This window comes from Manis javanica, chromosome 2 (genome assembly GCF_040802235.1).
Source record: "Manis javanica isolate MJ-LG chromosome 2, MJ_LKY, whole genome shotgun sequence".
NCBI classification, from domain to species: Eukaryota; Metazoa; Chordata; class Mammalia; order Pholidota; family Manidae; genus Manis; species Manis javanica.
In genome coordinates this window covers 119,918,932-119,941,606 of record NC_133157.1, presented here as the reverse complement: position 1 = coordinate 119,941,606, position 22,675 = coordinate 119,918,932, and the positions used below count along the sequence as shown (strand labels likewise).

The following is a 22,675-nucleotide window of genomic DNA, read 5'->3' as shown; positions in this document are numbered from 1 at the left end:
CTGGGGTAAAATACCTCTAAAAACCGAAATCAGTCAAAGGGAGAAATAAAGTTTAAAGTCCATTTATTGCTAACAAACTGCAGTCCCGGGTCATCTCTCTTTCCTGGTCCAGCAGAAGCAAAACTGGCCCTTCCCTCACCTCTCAGGTACAGATAAGCCCTCCATTGCCCAGGTAATTACCCATTGATATGGAGATGAACTTCTCTCCACCCCTGAGGAATGGTGCAAATGCACTAAAGCCATACTTCTTTTCACCTCTGAATGCCTATTGATATGCAGATGTACTAAAGCCAGGTGAGATATTCAGGAAAAACTACAATTTTACCCACAGGAGTAATATTTCCAGAATATCTCACCTGGCTTTAGAGCATTTGCATAATTTCTCAGGTGTGGAGAGAAGTTCATCTCCATATCAATGGATAATTACCTAGGTAACTGAGGGCATGTCTGACCCTGAGAGGTTAAGGGGAGGGGGCTGGCTTGCTTGCTGGCTTGCTTTCTCCAGAGCAGAGGAGAGAGATGGCCCCGGACTGCAGTTTGTAGGTGAGGAGGAGGGCTGGTTTTGCTTATGCTGGAGCAGGAAAGAGAGAAGGCCCGGACTGCAGTTTGTAAGCAATAAATGGATTTTGAACTTTATTTCTCCCTTTGACTGATTTCAGTTTTTAGAGGTATTTTTCCCAGGGATTTCCTCTCCCCAGACTTACAGGGATCAGTATACTTCATATGTGAAAGAGCTGCCAAATCAATAAGAGAAAAAGATTAAAATTCAATAGAAAAAGTTCTAACTACCTGAAAAGGCATTGCAGAGGCAAAATCAAATAGCCAATAAACTCATGGAGAGATCCTGCACCTCAAATTAAAACAATAAAAACAATACTTGTCACCTACCAGCTTGGCAAAAAATATTAATATTCACATTATTTTCAAGATAATAACTTGATGCAGCATTTTGGAAAGACCATTTGGCTACATTTATCAAAATCTAAATTTATTAATTTTTATACAAAGGAATTAGACTTCTAGGATTTTGTTCAATGGAAATAATTACACAAATGCTTTAAGATGCAATATGAAGATACTTGTTGTCTTAGTTATGATAGCAAAACCATAATGACTTAAATGTTATAATAAGGGACTCAAAAAGAAATTTCTGTTATATATAAAACAGATTCCTAGCCAACTGTTAAAGCATATATGACAGATGTGTATGCATGGATACAGAATAACATCTACAAATATCCTTAATAGCTTTTTTGATGCTTTAAAAAGTACAGAAAGGTCCACGGATTTAATATAACAAACACTTGTATTCTACCAGACAGAACTGACAGTTAAGCGTTTTCACATTTACAACATTTCAGTACACTTTAACATCTATCCCCAGTTCTATACCCCTCTCCTTCTCCTCCAGAGGTAGCCACTATCATGAATTTGATGTTTATACTCCTGGTCACTTAAAAAATAGTGCTCTTGAATAATATAGAATAGGTCTACAAACTTTTTCTGTAAAGGCAGATAACAAATATTTTACACATTCTACAGTTTTTGTTGCAACTACCTATCTCTGCCCTTGCAGCAAAAGCAGCCATGGACAATATGTAAAAGATTGGACTTGGCTGTGTTCCAGTAAAGTTTATGAACATGAAGATTTAAAATTCATATAGTTTACATGTGTTGTTAAGTAGTATTCTTTTGAAAAATTTTCCCAATCATTACAAAATGTAAAGACTACTCTTAGCTTATAGGTCATACAAAAACAGGTGGTGGGTCAGACTTAGTTGTAGTTTGCCGACAACTTAATATTGAGTATTCTTTTGAACTAAAGAAAATGGTATTCAACTATCTGTATGTAGCAGTCTGTATCTGTGTTTGACATAACATTTTATGTTTGTGAAAGATATCCATGTTTAAGTCGATAGAAAAATAGGTAGGTAGGTAGATAGATAGAAAAAAAGACAGACAGATAGATGGGTGATGGGTGGATAGATGGAGAAAAGCCTAGATAGATGTAGCTCATTCTTTTTAACTCTTGTACAGTATTATATCCTATTGAATACTCTTTTATATTTATTCATCCATTCCATTTATATATGAATATTTAGCTATTTTTCAGTTTTTCTACTACATCCTTATAGCCATCTCCCTCTCTGTCCCTATCCTTATAAATTTACATTCATCTGCATATATGAGTTTCTCCTTGGCACAGAATAGAAATGACATCGCTGCATCATAAAGAATTATCATATCTGTTCTGTCAGCTGTGCCAGCTGACCTCCAAAGTAGCTACAGTTTCCATGAGTACTAGCAGGGCATGTGAGAGGGACATCAGCTCTTGTCATTGAATGTTTTTAACATTTTTTCCAGTCCAGATGACTGTGAAATGGTGCCTCATTTTCTTCTGTTTTCCTATGTATTTCCCTGATTATAGGAAGGTTGATTATCATTTCATGTCTATGCCCCACATACTTTTTTTTCTTCTGTGAATTGCCAGTTCACATGCTTCATTCATTTTCTTGTTTGGTTATCAGTTATACTGATTAGTAAGAATTTGAAATACATTTTGATTATTGATTCTTTTTCCTAATATATGCTGCAAATATCTTCTGCCAAGCTTAGCTAGTCTTTTAACTTGGTTTATGGGGCTTGTTTTCTGTCTGGAAGTTGTTTTTGTGTATGATGGGATGTAGATACTTATTTTCAATATGAAAGGCTAGTTGTCCCAACACTACTCATTGAACAATCCTTCCTACTCAGAGAGTTGTAATCCCACATCTGAGGAATAACTCCTGACATAGCTGGAAGGAGCCGCCAGGATCTGGCCCCTGCCTACATCCCCAGCTTCAACTCCTATTTTCCCATGCTCTGCAGACATACTGATTTTCTGTCCCTTGAACATGCCCAGCCTTTTCTGTCTCATTGCATTTACTCTTCCCTGATATACTCTTCCAACCATTGTCCATTTGCTTGACTCCTGCTCATTATCAGGTTTCTGCTCTAATGCCACTTTCTCAGAGACATCGTCCTGGCACAACCTTTTCACTCTACCCTTTGTCATTCACTCTCCTATTACCCTTTATAATTTTCTTCCAAGTACTTATACTACCTGAGATGATCTTCCTTGTTAAGTTTGCATGTTTACTGGCTATCTATGCCCTTCAAAATATACATAAATCCCATGAAGCCAAAACGTTCTTTGCTTCACCTCTGTATTTCCTACCTCTAGAACCATGTCTGGCAACAGTTGGCCCTCGGTAAGTGTTTGTTGTATGAATGACTGAGCTCCCATCTATGTATTCAGAGATTTGTTTATTCAGTTTCATCCCACTTTTGCTTAAAAATTAAATGTTCTGTGTATGGGTATGTGTGTACAGATCTTCCTTGACTTAGGAAGGAGTTACACCCCAACAACCCCATCCTAAGTTGAAAATGCATTTAATACATCTAACCTACCAAAAAACATAGCTTAGCTTAGCCTACCTCAAATGTGCTCGAACACATACTTCAGGCAACAGTTGGGCAGAATTGCCGAACACAAAGCCTATATTATAATATCATGTTATTGATTGAATACTGTACTGAAAGTGAAAAACAGCATGGGTGTAGTGCATCGGTTGCAGACTCTGATCACATGGCTGCCTGGGAGCTGTGTCCAGCACTGCTGTGCAGCATTATGAGAGACGATCAGGCTGCACGTCACTAGCCCAGGTACAGACCCAAGTTCAAATGTCAAAGTATGGGTTCCACTGAATGCATATTGCTTTCACAACACTGTAATGTCGAAAAATTAAGAACCATTGTAAGTCAGGGACTGTCTATATATGTATAGATGCTGAACTGTTAATGATTCTCTTGAAAGCAGGCTGTATACATGTTTCAGTGGCTTTTTATATTTCAATTTCCCTTATTTCTGTTTTGTTTTAGTCTTTACATTGAACATTCATACATCTGGGATCTGAAAAAAGAAAACCTAAAGATTTGTAGGCCAACCTGGGAAATTTAGATGAGTGGTAGCAATAAAATGGATTTGGCTTATCCTTCATTTCTGGGCTTTGAAGCCATCTCTCTTAAATTGGCATCTTTGGTCTTTGGGCAAACTGGATACAAATCCCAGTGGGTGGCAAGCTTTTGCTTCCTTTTTCCTGGGAATATTCATTTCAGAGCAGCAGTGAGGGATGTAGAATATGGTGCACATATGGGCTGCAAGCATATTTTTCTAATTTTTTAGTTTAGTAAATGGGAGGAATTATAAGAAGGAAAGATAGATCATCAAGGGAGAGAGAAGAGCCGAAACTGACATAGGTGTGACAGGGCAGATGGGGTGATTTTTGAAAAAGTTCTCAGTCTTGTGCTGGAAAACAGTAAGTTTCCCTTTACCTGTCAGTCACCACTTGAAGGGCTCTGCCTTAGGAGTTTTCTTAAAGCTTTTTCAGGAGCTGTCCAGACATTTTTAATCAGGAAAAGGAGAAAAGAAATCTTTAAGCATTTCTTTATAATCTTTTCCATAGTCATCTTAGGCTCTGAGAGTATCATTTAAATTGAATCTGAGAAGAGGGACTAGTGATATGAAAATTCAAAATCAAATAGCTGTGGCCAGAGAACTTCTTCTCTAAAAGTAACAAGTCCAAGAAAAGAACTGGGTTGATTTTTATGTCCTGGAAAATTGAACTTCCAAATGTATGACTCCCAATACCCTAAAACCACTGTTAACCAGTAAAGAACACCTTAAGCCTTCAGACTCTTGATCATCTTAGTGTGAATTTTTGAGTATGTAAGGAAAAATAACACAAATTCATTTTTCCATACAATGTTCAAAAATGGGTTATTCTTTTTTCTAATTCTATTGATGTATAATTGACATACAGCACTGTGTAAGTTTAAGGTGTACAGCACAATGATTTAATTTACATATACTGTTAAATGATTACCACAGTAAGTTTAGCTAACATTCATTATGTTATATAGGAAAACAAAAAAGAAAAAAAAATTTCCCTGATGATGGGAACCCATAAGATCTACTCTCTTAACAACTACCGTGCAGAAGTGTGAAGTATCATCATCATGTTGTATATTACATTTCACCATTTATCTTCCTTTTGGCCACCTTCTTCCAATTCTTCCTCCTCCCATCACCTGCCTCTGGTAACCACACATTTGGTCTTTTTTCTATGAGTTTTTTTTTCTTAGATTCCACATATAAACAAGATCATACAGTATTTGTCTTTCTCTGTCTTACTTATTTCACTTAGTGAAATGTTCTCAAGGTCATCCATGGTAGTGTAAATGGCAGGATTCCTCCTTTTTAGTGGCTGAATAATTTTCCATTGTGTATGTGTATGTGTGTGTGTGTGTGTGTGTGTGTGTGTGTACCACATCATGTTTTTTTATTGAGTGTAGTTGATATACAATATTATATTGTTCAAGTATACAACATAGTGATTCGACAGTTATCTGCATTTTCAGGTGCTCACCCCAGTGTAGTTACTGTCAGCATAGAAAGATGTTACAGTATTAGTGACTATATTCTTTATGCTGTACTTTCATCCCTGTGACTAATTTATATTACCACATTATCTTTATCTATTCATTTGTCAATGGACAAAAATGTGTTACTCTGTATAAATGAATATTCTATATAACAAAGATATATTATTTGTATCATATATATATACTATATACAAATATGTGTGTATGCATACATGTGTGTGCACACAGACACACACATACTAAGTACTTTTCCTGTCTTTACCTAGTAGGTCAAATCTAAATACGCTGCCCTCTATCTCACAGGTTCTGGATCCCACACCTGATCTCCAGGTATGGTATTCCTTCCATTAAGGTAGCTTTCTCTTTGTTCTCTATTGCATCTCCCAGACCTCATATATGACATTTTCTCTTGCAAAATCCCTCCTTGTTTGCCAACTAATCCAAGACTTTTCTTTAAAAACCTGCTTTACAGAGAGTAAAATGGTGGTTACTAGGGGATGGGTGGTTGGGGTAAAGACTGATAGTGTTTATGGACACACACTTGTAATCAGTACTAAATAAGCCATAGGAACTAATGCACAGCATACTGAGTATAGTTAATAATACTGTGCTATAATGACCTGATGGAATAAACATTGCTTCAATGGCAATCACATTACAATATATAAATGTATCAAAGCCACACACTGCACACCTTAAATTTGCAAATTGCAACATTAAATTTATGTTAAACACAAATGTTTTTATGTTATACATTATACATTATATATACATTATACATCTACATAGTGAAATGATGTAACCTAAAGTATCAAATGAAATATATTCTATCATTGTCACTAAAAAAACTGTTTCAAAATGTAGGGCCAAAAGCTCTTTACAAAGTGAAATTTTTTCAAATTATTGTCTTGAAAATTTCAAACAATATAAGGTAAGGAAACTTGGATAAAGAATTATTTAAAGTAGTGAGTGCATAGCTGCTGGGAGCCAACAACACAGATGTTAAGTTTGATGAATCCACCCAGACATTCAGAGTGTAAGAGGTTCCAGCTCATTCCTGTAGTTTAAGACATTTTTTTTCAGGAAATTATGAAAGTTTTATTTAAAATTATTTTTTAAATATCACATCACTATTTAAATGTTTGGCTTCACACATAACCAGATAACTAATAAAGCTAAATGAGCTGAATGTATGTTGTTAGAGTTCTAGTAATAATGTTCACAAATATGGGATTGGGATAGCAATAGGAAATACTGTATTACAATTTCTTATTATATGATTTTCGGCTCTAGGTGAGACTATAACACTTTCTGCTGCAATTATTTCCATTGTACATATCATCTTACTGAGAATAGAGATACATTTCCAATTTCTCATTTTTAGTAACCAATAGTGCCTAGCCAGTGTTCTTCAGATGTTTGTTTAGTAATAAATATGAGTGATTTTCTACATCATGTAATATCATTTGAAATATTTCTCATGTGTAAGTTGACTCAGGTCATATGTAAGGTTTGTTCTGGAAATGCACAGAGACTTTTGTTGATATGATGCAAGTGATTTTTTGGGTGGCTGTTCTGCTAATTTGTAAGATGCAGCTAGAAGAGCAAATGTTAAGAAATGAGATAATCATTTCTCCAAAGGGAAATGATAAACCATCTGTGGTAGATTAGAGTAAAAACAAAACAAAAACTCCCCTAGTGTAATACAAAAGTCTGAAAGGCAGAGCTGGTTACAGTCAGGTTGTATAGACTGAGACATCAGCTTTGACCGTTACAGCTCACTCCACCTCACCTACACTGGCTAGAACAGTTTTCCTTCTCATCTCACCCGCCCCAAGACACATGCCCTTGTTCACACATGTGTGTGCATGTGTGCACACAGAACACTCTTCAGCTCTGACCTTTAGTGATGCCGTGTCTGAAAAGCTTTCCCTGATACACAAAAAGTCTCGCCTTCCGCATACCTAAAACCTTCTTTCCTTTTCCCTAGATTAGAACTGGCAGGCACTAATTCTCTTATCCACTGGACCTGAACACTGCAAGGTCAGAGTATGCTGGTCTTGTTTGCTATTTATACCTAGTAAAATGGCAGTCCAATTAACCCCAGAAACTTGGAATACATCCTTGACAATCACCACCCTGTGCTCCCAAATTCCATTCTGTAATCAATTCCTGTCGATTCTTCTTTTGAAAGCTCTCTCAGGTCCATCTACTTCTTTCCATCTCTGTTGCCACTTCCCCAGCTTGGACTGTTTTTTAGCCAGTTTCTGCAGTGACATCCTAACTGATTTCTCCTCCTCCAGATTAGGCACCTTCAAATTCATTCTCTACCCTGAAGCTGGAGTTCTTTGGAAAATGCAAAAATTGTTAAAACCAGGCTCAGACATCCTTGCTTTGCTACTATCATCTCCTGTCATTCCCAACCATAGTGATTTTCTTTCAGCTCCTTCAATTTTTCGTACTCTCTCATCTCTAGGTTTTCTCACACTTGGGGTAATTACCCGGGATTGAATATCATTGCTGCAGATACAGCTGGGGAAATGAGAACTCTCACTGCGGCTTGTATGTCACCTTCCGAGTGGGAGGAGCACAACATGCCTCTGTTTAGGGGCCAGTAATTCATTTGCTTCAAGTAATGAAAACCTCTCAGCAGGGGAATCTCAGGAAGCAGACTCACTGACATGAATCTCTTCAATATGACCTCAGAGCAGTGCTTTTAAATACAGGATATGATTGGGTTTCAGGATGAAGGCTGCACACACTTGCCTCCAAAAGCAATTGAAATTGTAATTACACTAGCTCCTGCTGTACGCTTGTGTCGTCCTCAGGACCTCATTCCCTTTGCCAGAAGATGTGGTAGGAAAAAGGATCCCAACCATTCATCTAACAAAGTGGTTCATTTGTGGTTAAAAAAAAAGGAATCATCATTCCCAATGTCACACAAAATAGGCATTTCAGAATTCAAACCTTCTGTGTCTACAGTATAGCTTTATGGAAGATTAACACCCAAGATGGAATTATGCCCTGGGGGATCCTAAATCCTATCTCAAATGAGCAGGACCATGCTATAGGGTGAGCAGAGGCAAAAATTTATTCCTTCCACAAATAAATCCCAAAATGTAAATACACACGGGCCCTGTGCACTGCCTGGTAATCCTGTTAGTCCGCTCAGTTCGTTCTACCAGTCTGCTACTGCTATTCACATGTCCTCCTCCTCCCACGAGTCCCCCTCCTCCTCCTCACTCTCAGCTGATAAACTTGCTGCTGATTCCACTGAGAAAATGGAATGGAAAAAGATCGTTTTCCTTCTTCAGTTAGCAAAGCCACCACTCCACCCCCAGTGGGGTCCTCACTGCCTTCTCATGGCACCAAGGATGAATGCCCAGGTGCGTGTCTGAGGACAGTGCCTCCACCTGTGTAGGTATCCCACCCACCCTTTTCAGCTTCTCAGGAACTTGTTCCTGTGCTTCTGCTTTCCTCCCAGTCATCGTCGTCTCCCTCTCAACTGGATAGTTCCTGTTAGACTACAAACGGGCTAGAATCTTCTTGACTATTACATTTCTCTGACCTCATTTACAGAACCTCTTTGGAAGCAAATGGCTACACATCCATCCTCACTACCTCCCGTCGGTCCCCTCCTCTCCTCTCTCACCACAGTCCAGTGCAACTGCTTTCTCATCCAGATTGGTAACTTCACTCTGCCAATCAAATGTCCGCATTCCTGTCCTTATTTTACTTTACCTCCCATGGAGTTAACATTTGGCTTCATGACTTCTTTTACCAAACTGGCCACAACTTCCTAGTGTTTGTCACATCGTCCTCAATTCCCCGCTATTTCTCTCAGTGCCAATGGTGCTTCAGACTCAATCTCAGCCTTGACCTTTTGCTTCCTTTTCCCTCCTCTTTGCTTCACTTGGCTTCTCTCCTTTTCTCTTCATCCATACTCTCTGCCTAAGTCATGGCCTTAAACATCGCCCACATACTTATGACTTCCAATTCTATATCTCCAAACCTCTTGCATGAGCTCCAGGTTTATCCACCTTCCCATTTGACATCACTGGGCTATTTAATAAACGTCTCAAATTTCAAATATTTGACTTCAACTCTTGATATTTTCTCCCAGACTTACCCCTCCCCACTGTTCCCTGTCTCAGTCCTGTTCCTCCATTGTTCAGAATTTTTTTACTCTTCTGCCCCCTTCATCTCATCCATCATGAAATCCTACCACTTTCAGATAAATCCCAAATCCAACAGTTTTTCAACCCTAACTGCTATCACTCAACACAAACCACACTTCTCCATCACAAGACAACAGGAAGATTCTCCTATTTAGACTCCTTATTCTGCTCTTGTTTGCCTACAGTTTATTAAATGGATCCGTTTAGAAGTATAATTCAAATTATGTTACTTGTCTACTCAAAACCACTATTAGCTGCCCATCACTCTTTGAACAACATCCTGACATCAGCCCTTAATGTACTACTATATAATCTTGCCTATACCTTGCTTTCTGGCCTCATTTTCTGCCACTCTTTCCTTGACTTACTTCTCTCCAGCCACTGGCCTTTCTCCCATGAACTTTCTCATCTCCAGCCTATAGCACTGACTTAATGCAACCTAGAACACTATACTCCCCCCGAAATTGCTTGGTTTCTTGCCTCACTGAATTAGGTAATTGCTCAGGTATTACCTCCTCAATGAAACTTTCTCTGACCACCTGTGGTAAGCAAAATAAACAAAATATTTTGTTTGCTAATGAAAATTTTATTTTCAATTACTTAAGATGATGTTTTTATTTAAGTGCAAGTGGGTTAAAATTAATTGAAGGGCTCTATGAGGGGGAAGGCATTACAATTTAATAGCATGCCACCCAAAGAATCTGATCAGAAGGGTGAAGGACATACACTCTTCCCAGACAGTACTTGTAGTAGAGAGTGGAGTCCAGTTGTACTCCAATGGAACAGGTTGAGAACTGACTCTTGTTATAAAGAGCTTGCTCACATCTTGCATCTGCTGACAGAAACACCTTTGTTTCCTTACCATGTGTCTGCTCCCTACTGTATGTGTGGGGATGGGGACTGCAGCCCTGAAGAAAGAACTTTGCTATTTCAGTGATCCCAAAAATATGTCCTGCAAAATATGTCCACTAGAAATAGAAGAAAGGCCAGTTTTAATTACACTTCCCAAAGATAATCTCTTTTATTGCATTTCCTTTCTGATACTCTTTTAAAGATTATAGATACGATTTTGTTAGGTATGAATAAATAAAGCATTAGATATTCAAATAAGTTGTTGCAGCCAACCTCCTAGCATGCTTTGGCCTAAGAAATGTGAGTAGATAGAATGACTGTCAATAAATTTTATATCCTATGAAACCAGTGGGTTTCTTCAGTTCATGAATTCTGAGTGCCTGTTCTAAGAGAATATGCATTGTGAATCTCATAGAGGGGGAGGCAGATAATTTTATGTGTCAACTTAACTGATCATGAAGTGCCCAGATATTTGATGAGACATTATTTCTGGATTTGACTATGAAGGTGTTTCCAGATAACATGAGTATTTGAATGGGTTTGTTCCCACAAATAGCTCTGTTATTCTAAAGACTCTAAAAACTGTCATGTCAGACCATCCAGTCTTATGTTTTTATTGATTCAGGGATAATGTAGAATGAGAATAGGCAATATACTGCACCTTCTTATTTGTACACATATAATTGTTACTGAAAACAGCTTTGGGCTTAAGCATTCCGAAACATAAGCACCTAGAAATACATAAGTTTAGGAACTACTCTACCATCTACATCTGAGACAAAAGAGGAAGCAACTGAGGTTGTCATCATCCAACACGGAACCTTAATTGTAGTTTTTCATTGTGAATCTCCATAGTACTTCAGTGAACTTGATGATCTCATTTCAAAATTTTTAGATGTTTACTTTTATCATTATATTCCTGGTCATAAATAGATACCTGCTCGTGGTTTTGAAAATTAAAAAAAGAAAAGGCATTAAAAAAAGAAGAAAACAATCCAGTATTAATCACATTTCCCAAAGATAGCTTCTCATTGCATATCCCTTCCTGTACTCTTCTACAGGTTGTAGATACAATTTTGAATTTTGTGTGTTTCGCTTAATATTAGAACAAATGCATTTTCTCATAGTAATACTATGGATATAGTAATACTGATTCTTGGTAGGCTTCATTGTTCATGATTATATGATACTTATGTGATTATGCTGTAATTTACTTGACTACCCATATTTAGGATGTCTGAAAAGATTATTTTTTAGTGCTAAGTCTCCTTTTCTCTAAAAAAACATTTGTAGCAATTTCCAACTCAATTTCTAAAATGTATTTTCCATAGGGAATTGTAAGAGAGAAGCCAGAAGTACCAGAAAATCACTACTGGACAATAAGATGTTCTGGGTGGTTAAGAAAGAGGTGCCAGGATGTGGGCCCAGTGTGAGTGGGACATGTGAGTCCATAGTGCACATTTCAGAGGTAAGCTTGCTATGGTGTACTATGCTAAAGAAGTAAGTGTTGCAGGTGGTACGGCAGGAGAGGGGTGGCTTGGCTGGAGACATCTGGGCAAATCATAGCAGATAACAACTGAGACAAATCTGAAATGAGCTGTAATCTGGCTGGGGGAGTTTGCCTGCTATACCCGGGTTGAAATGCTGTGCATAATGTGGGCTGTGTATGGTCCCTGTGTAAACCTATTCCTGTAGCAATGGTGTAGGCCCTTCTCTAAGCTCTACACATCCTGGGAATCAGTATAGATTGATACAGTGGCTTTTGCAATTATCATATACAAATCTGTGTCCATATGTCAAATATCAGAAATAAAGAATAAAATTAACCTAAGATATTAATAAGTATCTGCCCTGCAATGCTGTTGTAATAGTTTTGATTACTAAAATAATGTGTTTGAAGTGAGATCTCCTTAGTTTAATGACTGCTAGCGAGGAGTCTCATGCCTGAATTTCAGTAAGGATATGAGAATTACACAAGTATGATGCCTCATTGCAAAGATCTAGTCTTACTCAACATGCTCTCATCACAGTTCTCTTACCAAACACATTCTGAACATATAATCCTTAAAGATAAATTAAATATTAATTCAAAAGATTTATTAAATCTATACTGAAAGAATGTCGAAGAAGCTCCTCCATGATGATCTGACTAGTTGTTTGCTCTTATTTAGGAGCAGTAGCCTAAGTTCTTCAGGGATAATATGAGTCCTTATACTTCAGTTATTTTGACACCAGAACTTCCTGTGATCTAAGGGCTTACTGCCCACATGCTCACAGCAATGGTTACAAAGCCAAATTGAATCATCATATCGAATATATAAATCTCTAGTAGTTTCCGTAAAGGTTTATTTCTCATTAAAATTTTTTTTTATTCACATGCAGTAAAATTCACTCTTGGTGAATGTATGGTCCTATAGATTTTGACAAAAATACAAGAATCATGTAACCGTCACCACAATCAAGACACAGAAACTTGCACTGCCCTCCCCCAAATTCACTTTTCTCCATTATGGAGTCAACCTCTTCTTGCCATTCCCAATGCCTGGCAACCATGTCTATAAAGATTTACTCTTGTAATCTATGCCTTATTTTTACTAAAACAGTTGAAAAGGTAAATGATTACTTTCACCAATGTTTATGGATCTAGAAAAGTTCCTCAGTTCGGCAGAGTTTTGGGGCCATACACTAAATATCAGAGATGTAGCAGCCAGACCTTTCCGTAGGGCTATGTTGAGCTCTGTTCCTTCCACACTGGGCTGGAAGCTGCCTGGCTGAATCCATAAAAGAATAACACCAATGTATTAGGCGTTAGAATATTTTAAGTGCATTGCTTATTGGTGAATCATGATTTGTTTATCTACCTTAAATCTCCATATAACCTAACCTAGAAATAAATTATTTTTACTCTATTTTAGGATTTCATTCTACAAGTACACCTTGCTTGGTGCACTCAATAAATACATTTTTATAAAGATAAATTTTGAAAATTAAATATTATTTTTAAGTTAGTGCTTTTAATAAGATCAATAATTAGCCTTTTATCTGTTGTCCACAGAAATCCATGTTTGTGTATCTTGATGGTGCCAATCAGGGCACACTGAGTGGAGCTCTTCAGTATTACTGGCAACTACTTTCATCAACACGGTTCACAGATACAGGACTCTTTGAACACAACAGGGGAAGTTTGAATGCACACAACTCAACTGGTCAGCTTAAATGTCAAAGTGCATTTTTCTACCTTCAGAATAATTTCAAGACAATTTCCTACATTTCTCCCAGAATGCAGCAGCTGCTGCATGGACTGTTCCTGCCAAGAGCCTGGAAGCTTGTTCTACTGCACAGACTTCCAGTTTCTTGAAAAAATTTTGTAGATTAAGCAAGAGGCGCCCAATGCTCATACTTCTCAACTAGCTGTAGAACAGATCTGTTTCCCATTCCTAGCTGGAGTTTCAAGGACTTCCTCTTTCCAAGTGCTTCCTCAGTTGTTCTGTGCTATAGGGACCACTGTCTCCTTGCTTCTTGTATCAGGACTTGATTGTGTTCTGTCGCATGGAAACCTGAGCCAAATGGGAGAAGCACAGGGATGGTGGCTGTGTCTTTCAGGCCAGCCTGTCAGGCAGGGCAGCCGCCAAGAGGGCAGCTCCCAGAGTATGTATTTACACCATTGAGCTCAACCACGGTAACTGAGTGGGGTTAGCACTCAGCACAGTAAGCTTTCTGCCTTCATATATGTATATATTTTTCTTGACTACCAAAATTTACCCTGATTATGACATTATCAGTTCTTAAAAGGAGCAGTTACCTTTAGTCTGTCTTCCCTTTTTTCCCTTTCAAATGAACTTCCCAGAGCCCAGATTTCCGCTGTGAGTTCTATCACATTTGTGTTATTTCCTCTGTCATTTACTTGGGTATCTTTGACTTATATTTTTCTTTTCTTTGTTCCTGAACAAAAACTGATTTCTTTTGAGGAAGTTAGGCAAGACTTATGTGACCAATATGCTCCCAAGCCTCACATGAGGGAAGAGCACGCCCAGTAAGGACTGTCACAGAGCAGCCCCGTACCAGGCACAGCACCAGATGCTTCAGGCTGCTTCTTACGGTGGGTTCACTGAACACGAAATAAAACAGACCCAAACCAAGGGCTTCCGGTCCTCAAACTAAAGTGCAATTCCAGCAAAAATCTTACCATTCCAGAACGTTGAAATAGCCTAACCAAATCATCTTCCAATTTAAGGTTTTTTTTTTTAAAAAGCACGAATATACTAAGTTAAGGCCAGGCAAATTCTATAGTCTTACTCAGATGACTTCCAAACTCAATGGCACCTCCCACCTCTTCGTGTTCACTCTTTAGCTCCCAAATTATGAGTGTCTCTCGGCTGTATTGCCTTTCCATTATTTTTAGTGCTAGGATGACTATCATTAACTAATATGTGCCATTATGTTTCTCATTAAAATGTTTCATCTGAGCATTTAATACGAATATTTGTGTACAATGCTGTTGTTACTATTGTCGCAATTTTTCTTTCATCATTCCAAAGATGAGGCTCTGGCTCATTTATCCCCCCTTATAGAGGGAGGGTTACAATCTAGCAACTCTTATTTAATTCCCACATGCTTTTGGAAAACATAGTAAAAAGAAGACATGAACCTTGAAGTAGATTTAGAAAGGAAGGAGGCATGAATTTCAGATGCAATCAATGTTTGAAGTTGTTTAAGGCATTAGGGCATAGTTTAAGAGTTCCTTAAGCAAAAGTGGAAGAAATCAGTTTAGTGATGGGGGATTTTATTTTGGTGAAGTAAGAGGGAAAGTCAGAAGGGAGATGAGAGAAGTACTTTTTTGGAACCACTTGATTTTGTGCAGAGCAGGAAAATTATCTTCTCTCTGCATTTTGCACCTCCCCCACTGCCATATGCTTTCCTAAAGTTTCCTTTTTCTGTACTTGAAAGGACCAAAGATTTTAATAGTATTCATGCATTTGAAATGCTAGGCCATTCCCAGCTTCCTCTGTTTTTGCATTTATGACAAGAAGTAATTTTAAAAATCCACTGTTATGTGATAAGGTAAAAATAAAGTAAATGATAGTTTAATGAAAAAAGAATTGAACTAGAAGGCAGTTGACCTTACATAAGCTGTGGTTTAAGGTCACAGCCAGATTTAGGGCTGAATGACAGGTCAGTGTCCATCCATGTCTAAGAAAGTTCATTTTGTAGGTTACCACAGTGAACACTAAATAGATACCCCAGAGGCCTGAACAACTGGAAACAATGTCATTAAAAGGTCACATTTACCTCAAGTGTCTTGAATTCAGATGTGATATTAAAAGTGGACAGCACAATACAAGGAAAGGCACAACTTTCTTTACAGAGGAATATTTGCAAAGTAAAATATGTTTATGCCTGATGCATCATGCTCTGTTATGTGAACATCAGTTTGTGGGTGTCCAACAATCAGAGCCACTACTTCATCAAGCAGAGAAATATCCTTCCTGTTTTTGGGAAAATGGTACATGGCTGCCAGTGGACAAAGAGTCAGACAGGAGGCAGCTGACTGGGGATGGTGAGGGGCATGCTGTGGTGAGCTGCAGCAAACCAGGGGTGCGTACAACCCATCATTCCCATCAAGAAAAAGTCTCCTTCTACAACCTCTGATTTCAGCAACCTTCTACCCAAACTGCTTTTTCCTTTCAGACCTCTGGAAGATCATTTTAATTGGAATTTGTGAAAGTAATGTTGGGGTGGAGTCAACCCAGCAACCAAGGTTCCTGGACCCACAGCACCCGCTGATGGCTAAACATGGAAACTTTCTTTTCTCCATGATTCTTGCATCTGTCTCAGTGAAACACTGCCAGGCTTCCACCAGCCCCGACTCTGCTCATTCCATCATGGACCACTAAGTTCTCACAGAGCTGTGTGGCCTCCTTTGCCTTGCCTTTTTTTTTTTTTTTTCATTTCTTGCTCAATTATTTCAGAAACATCTATCTCCCTGTTGCTTTCCCTTGCCGTTCCACTTACGAATCCTCAAATTACTGTGATTCTGGTTGCTAAGGCTGCCTATCAAGAAAAAAAATCCCCCTACATTTAGAAGTAAAATAAGACATAGTGTGCAACCCGTAGCATGAATCTCCAAAGCCCTTTGAGATACCCAGATGTCTTCCTCAAAACCTGCGTATCTACCCCCATTCTTTCTCCAAGTAACACTGATTTTTCCTCAACATTATTATTTTCCTATTTATTTAATTGCCAAAACTGTTTTAGTTTGTTCCCTACTGTTTCGTTGCAAATATAATTCAGCTACAATAAGGGTTAAGTACATTCCTGTGGGCTATTTTGGAAACCAAAGCACAATCTTTCAGCATTAGTTCTCTATGGGAAAGCATGTTCAAAGCTCCACACAGTTGCTTTAGAATGAACTTTTGGAAAAAGCTACCTATTGTAATTTAACATTGGAGATTTTTTACTGGGAGTGGTCAAAAACAACCCTATTGATGTCTGTATTTTCTGGTTTTCATCTATTGAACCAAGACATCTACTGGCATCAGTACTTAGAAAGGTTTTCAGGTGTGACTTCTCTGGGCAGGCATAGATTCTTCTTTTATCAAAGGAAAAATATGCTAGCTAGATCCTGATTTGATATGTATTTTAAAATACTTCTTAAAATAGAAATGACTTTGATGTGGATTATTAAAATACCATTAATTTTATGCTTAATTCTTCTGACTTAGGAAATTTATTCACAAGCTAGAGGTCAGTAATTAGAAGCATGTAAAGTCCTGACTAAACAACAAATTGAAAGATTTCTTTTGCAAATTAACACCAGTGGCTTCATTTTTCCAGTTTCTAATAGTTAAAGGTAAAAGCTTATAAAAATTGGTATGAAATAACTGAATTGTTTAATAAAATGTTAAATGAGCTATTGTGACCATATATAGATACATATGAAAAACAATTATAAAATGCCTTCATAAAATATTTTCCTAATTTGGACATAATTCAAAGTAATGCTTACATAGGATTTTTTTTCTTTGAAATGATTCCCATATTCATATAATTGAAAGGATTTTCTCCTTTAAAATAAAACAAATGCACATCAGTTAAAGTAACAGGTAAATGCCACCTATCCAATTTCATCAAAATAATGTGAATATGGATTTTCTACACAAATTCTACATGCACACTAGTATAACAATAATGAAGAATGGCATAAAATAGTAGTGTAGTACAAAAGGTATTTTAAATGATTGTTCATCAAAGAACATTACTTGAGTTGACATACATTTTTCTGAAAAAAGATACTTGCTTTCCAATAATGTAGAACTTTTGAATTCGTGAAGTTTTGGAGGTACAAATTAAAACATTCAGCATTAATGTTTTTGAAAGCCTTACGTTTAAATTATTTTCTCAGGACCCAGAGAAAACACCAGAGGAAACATAACCAGCCTGAATTGTTTAAAATGTATTTTCCCTTTAATTAAATAAGAAACATCTGTCTAGGGATTTTGGAAATGAATGTAATCTATCCACACTCTGCCTGTACTAGTTTGCATCCAATGTCCGATATTTTGAAAGAAAATTCTTTCTTTCTGTAAAGAATTAAATAGCAACATGGAGCAATGTCTAGGTCTGTGCAGCTGAGTCTTGCCTCCGGACTTTGGGCACTGGAAATGCTAAAGCTCACTGCCTTTTTCCAGATCTGTTCCTGGGAAGCAATCAAATTGTCTCCATAATCAAGGTTAGGGTGTAGCATTTATATTTTTCTGAAGCATCCACTCACCCTGAAAATGCTTGTCTCAGACAGTAAGGAAACACAAGTTACTAGAATGCATCCAAATACTCAAGGTAAACTATCGTTCCCTCTTTGGGGTTCACTCAGCATTTTCCTCCCCTTCACTCTGGCTTAAAGAAGCTGATTTCTCTAGGGAACTGAACAGACCCATTAGACAGGCCAAATGAGTACAAAGCAAGTGGGGAGTTGACTCCCGGATGGCCCTGAATCTTTGAAACGAGAACTCACGGATGAGAAAGGCAAATATGACTTACTGGTACTGTCAAACGGTATCTGCTTGCACTGTGCAGACCCCTCGGCGGGCCACGGACAGTAATAGATGGCTCCCCCTTCCACGATGTCTGGCTGGCTGGTGTTGGCTTTGGGCGCCCCCACCAAGACACTCGCTCTGCGAAAGGGTAGGAGAAAACCAGTCCTTGGGAATCATAAAAGTGCACGCATGCGATGCAGTCTCTGTAGCAGCCTGCCCACTGAGACTAGGGTCGGGGTTGGGTGTAGAAACGTATTTATGATGGACATCAACTGTCAACTTTGATTTCCTCTTGGAAACCTAAGGGCGTCTGAAACCTGGTTTGAAAGAGGGCGCAAATAGTCCTAATTTTTCTCTAGGTGGAGCTCTGTATACAGTGAGATGAGAGAAGAGAAAAATAAATAGCAGAGGACAGAGCCCAGCTGCTTGTAGTCGACAGCACTTGCGCCCAGACACTTAATTGTTACAGGCTATGTATAAACAGACCGTGTTGTGGTCTCTGTTTTAACTGGCTGAGTCTGTTGGGTCTCGTTTTCCCCTTTGTATGATGCTCGAGTCTGCACCAGAAACTCCCCAGGACTGGAGTGTCCTATGAAGTGCTGTGTCTCTAGAGCAAAGATCACGAGGCACATCTAACATGAAGGGGAGTGGAGAGGCTAGTGGCCAGAGGGGAGCCGGACAGGACCCCAAATGGGCAGCGGGGTGGAATCTCAGGGATCGCCTTCTATCAGGCTGCGGGACCCCCTGCAGCCGGGCCAGCACCCACCCAACTCGTGGCGGGTTCCGGGGTGCGCGAACTCCCCGCGCGAGGCGACTTACGTGCGAGCAGCAGGTATGTGGAAGTCCACCGCGTAGCCGAAGTAGCTGCCCTCCGGCCCGCTGTACACCGTGAGCTTGTCCACGTCCAAGTTGAACGCCTGCGAGGCAGGGGGCCACAGCATCCCCAGCGCCGCTGAGAAGTACCAGAGGGGCGCGGGCAGTTGCGCCCGGCTGCCCCGGGGACCGCGGCGGGCCCCGGCCCTCATCGCCCTTCGCCCGGCGTGTGCTCACCGGGGAGCGGGCGCCGAGAACCTCGTCGGGCAAGTGGCGGGGGCGGCGGCTGGCGGCCCCCAGCTGCCCGCGTGCCGGTGGGAGCGCGCGGCGCGTCCGCGGTGACAGCCCCGGCGATCGGCCGCGCGTCCCCTGCGGTCTCCTCCCCGCCAGCTCCTGGGCTGGCCGAGGGGATCCGAGCCCTCCTCTGGCAGCGGGCGGGGGCCGGGCGCTCTCGCGGCGCCTCCTAGCGACGGGTCCGCGGGCTGCGCGCTGGAGCTGGCGACGCCCGGGCCGCAGTTGTCCTGTTGGCGGCGGCGCCAGGCGCCCGCTTCCGTTGCCCGGCCTTCCAGGGCAGTCGCATCCCAAGGACCATCTGAATTTCGCACGTGCCAATTCCAGCCATTGCTTTCGGAGCAGTGCCCCCGCGTGGGGCGAGCATCTGCTCCAGGTTCTCCGAAATGAAAGAGGGTGAAGGCGCACCCAGCACCAGGCGAGAGAGAGTCCCGCACTTCTCATGGCCTTTGCAGTCTGACAGCCTCTCGGGGTGCGCGGTTTGTTCGTCTGTGAGTTAAAACTTAAATCCAACAATTCTGTGCTCCGCCACCTCCCCTCAAAGGTAAACAAAGCCCCCAGATCTTATTTAGGTATTTCTCAAAGGGTCATGTTAAGTGATGGTACTGAATCTTCCCATGACCCTGTGTAGTGGTGAAGATCAGCAAAATTAGAAATGTTCGAATTGACAGTTTACTGTCAGTAGGGGTAGAAGATATAAGTTGGAATCTGCAAGAGTTCAAACTTCGATTCCAGTCCACAGAATTGTTGATCTCTTTCTGTGTCCTCTGATTGGGGAAGGGAACAAAAAATAAGGAGGTGGAGAAGGGAAGTCCTCGTATAATGGTCGCCCAGGCAGTAGGACTAAAGCACAAATTGCAATTACGTGTCAAACTGTGTGGGGCTGGGATTGAAGAGAAATGAAATGTAGACGCAGGAGAGGTAAGTAATTTCCCAAGTATCTTAAGGAGATTTGGTTGCAGATGTAGACAGGCAGAAATGTGAATAGGATGCTTGGATTTGGTCATTGTGGGTGGAGAAGTTGAAGGAACAAATTAAAGATGCAAAGTCTGGGAAGCAATGGTTGTGCAAGGGATTAGAACAAGAGTACGTTAGGCAATAGGGATGGATCCCCTGAGGCAGAAGATCTGAACAACAAGAACATTTAATGAGGCTGAGAGAGCCAGTTCTAGAGCAGAGGCATGATGTGCTGTATTGCCAATGGGTTTCAGACCCGGGCAAGTTTGCTATGGATTCAGTGTGACCAAAGAAAATGACAGCAAAATGTTCTTGGGGTGAAAGGATTATACCAAACTTTATTTCCAGGTGTCAGGTCAGTCACTAAAATCCCATTCACTCAGAGCGAGTCTGTATGCAGCAAGCCGGTCTCTGCCTCTGGGCCCCTCTGTCCACACAGCTGTCCTCCGAGCCTCTCTGCCTGCACAGTTGTCCCACACAGCTGTCCTCTGGGCCTCTGTCCTTGGTGCTGTCACCACTCCAGCCCCTGCTCTGCTGTCCTGCAGCTTTGCAGCCCTGCCACCATGTTGCGCCCAGAGCACTGGGCGGAGCTCTTTATATAGAGTCAACAACCATGTATTGCCCACAGGTGTGCATTGAGCTAGTCAACCATGGCCAGGTGAGAATCCTGGCCACAGGAACTCTCATTTTATCTACATGTGCCTACAGGGATTCAAAAAGTTTAGTGGCAGAATGTGTGTGTAGAGGGAAGGGGAGTGGTTGTTACAAGGCTGAGAAGGCAAAGCAGCTGTTGCACAAATGCCCTGGTTGATAAGGACCTCAACTTGTTGAAAGAAGGAAGGGAAGGGAGGTCATAATGTCAATGAGAAGGAAGAGAGTCAGAAGACTGATGACACAGTGCAGTCACTGTGAGTCTGAAAGCATCAAGGTACAAGAGAAAAGTAACAAAGAGTAGCAATGGAGCAAGGAGAGCAGGATGGGAGGTAAATGGTGAGTCAGATGCTGGGCTTGAATTTGAGTTACCAGTGTGGGAGAGCTCTGGAAGTGCTGGGAGGATAAACTGCAATTCAGGGAAGTGCTCAGCCTGGTGGTGCAGATTTGGGAGTGTGTCCACAGAGAATCTATGAGTCCACTGACAAGCTGGACTTTCTCATCTATCTTAATCAGAACTCACTTGGGAGACTGATTTGTGTTTTATGTCTATCTTTGCTTTGATCTCTGTAAAAATACTAAAAATTAATAAGCTTTCAGAAGATTACCTGGCAAATCATCACATCTGGATAATTTCCTAACTGGATAGCCCTTTCCCAGACAAGGACTTAATAGTAGATGGTAGAAAACTCATTTCTCAGTCCAGAAGTTCATTTGTGTTGGGCACAGAGACTGCTACTTTAGTCAGCTTACTATCGTGAATTAAAGTAATCTTCCCTATAGTAAATTGCAATGAGTAATTCACACATAACATATGCATGGGCATATTCAGAGCTCTGGCAGACACTGAGGCTAAGGAATAACCTCAACTTGACAAATTTCTGATACTGTCATGCTGAAATTTGGAAATTTGTCATATTGCAGGCAAGCCTTCACTTGAAGTTGAACACCTAATAGGTAGAAAGTAGCAGTGTAAGCTGAGACGTGCACTTGGCCCATACAAGACTCACAAGGCAGAGCAGCTACATATTGTGAACGCTCTCATTTGTGTGGGGCAGCAAATCACCAGGTATCCCCTTATGTACTCCATTGCTTTGTAATATTGCTGGCATGTTCCTTATCTTTTTATGCAAAATAGGGTATGTAGTGAAAGAAAATTCTACTTATTGCCATGTAATTGGATACATATACTTGTTCCTTTCTTCTAAAACACACTTATTCTTGACTTACACAACAAGCCCACATTTATAATAATACCACTTTCCACTTTACAGATGAAAGCATTAAGGCTGAGAGAGGTACAATAAATCCACATATTTCCAGAGCAAGTAGTGGTGTGATTTGAATCCAGGAATGTCAGATGCCCGAACCAGTTTCTGATGCTATTAGGTCTATAAGGATATTTTCAAAAGTTAT

The 22,675-nt window shown here is 40.1% G+C and overlaps 1 protein-coding gene and 1 long non-coding RNA gene across 6 annotated transcripts in view; one reads left to right on the top strand and one right to left on the bottom strand.

The window, feature by feature from the left end:
- The window catches only part of LOC140847849 (uncharacterized), a 239,589-nt gene extending 221,044 nt beyond the window's left edge, over positions 1-18,545 (top strand). For both annotated transcript variants that reach the window (XR_012128044.1, XR_012128043.1), the window contains 2 exons: positions 11,846-11,982; positions 13,570-18,545. This is a non-coding gene — a long non-coding RNA (uncharacterized lncRNA). The remainder of the gene's footprint in view (positions 1-11,845; positions 11,983-13,569) is intronic.
- Positions 1-19,913, bottom strand: part of ITGA8 (integrin subunit alpha 8) — a 163,510-nt gene extending 143,597 nt beyond the window's left edge. For 2 of the 4 annotated variants that reach the window (XM_073229247.1, XM_073229248.1), the window contains exons 1-2: positions 19,367-19,821; positions 18,552-18,685 (exon numbers count right to left, since the gene is read on the bottom strand). In XM_073229247.1, coding sequence (XP_073085348.1) covers positions 18,552-18,685; positions 19,367-19,572 — 340 coding nt within the window. In that variant the 5' untranslated portion in view covers positions 19,573-19,821. Of the gene's footprint in view, positions 1-18,551; positions 18,686-19,366 lie in introns of all 4 variants that reach the window. The other 2 variants (XM_073229249.1, XM_073229246.1) reach the window with 2 other exon arrangements.
- Positions 19,914-22,675: the final 2,762 nt, after the last annotated feature.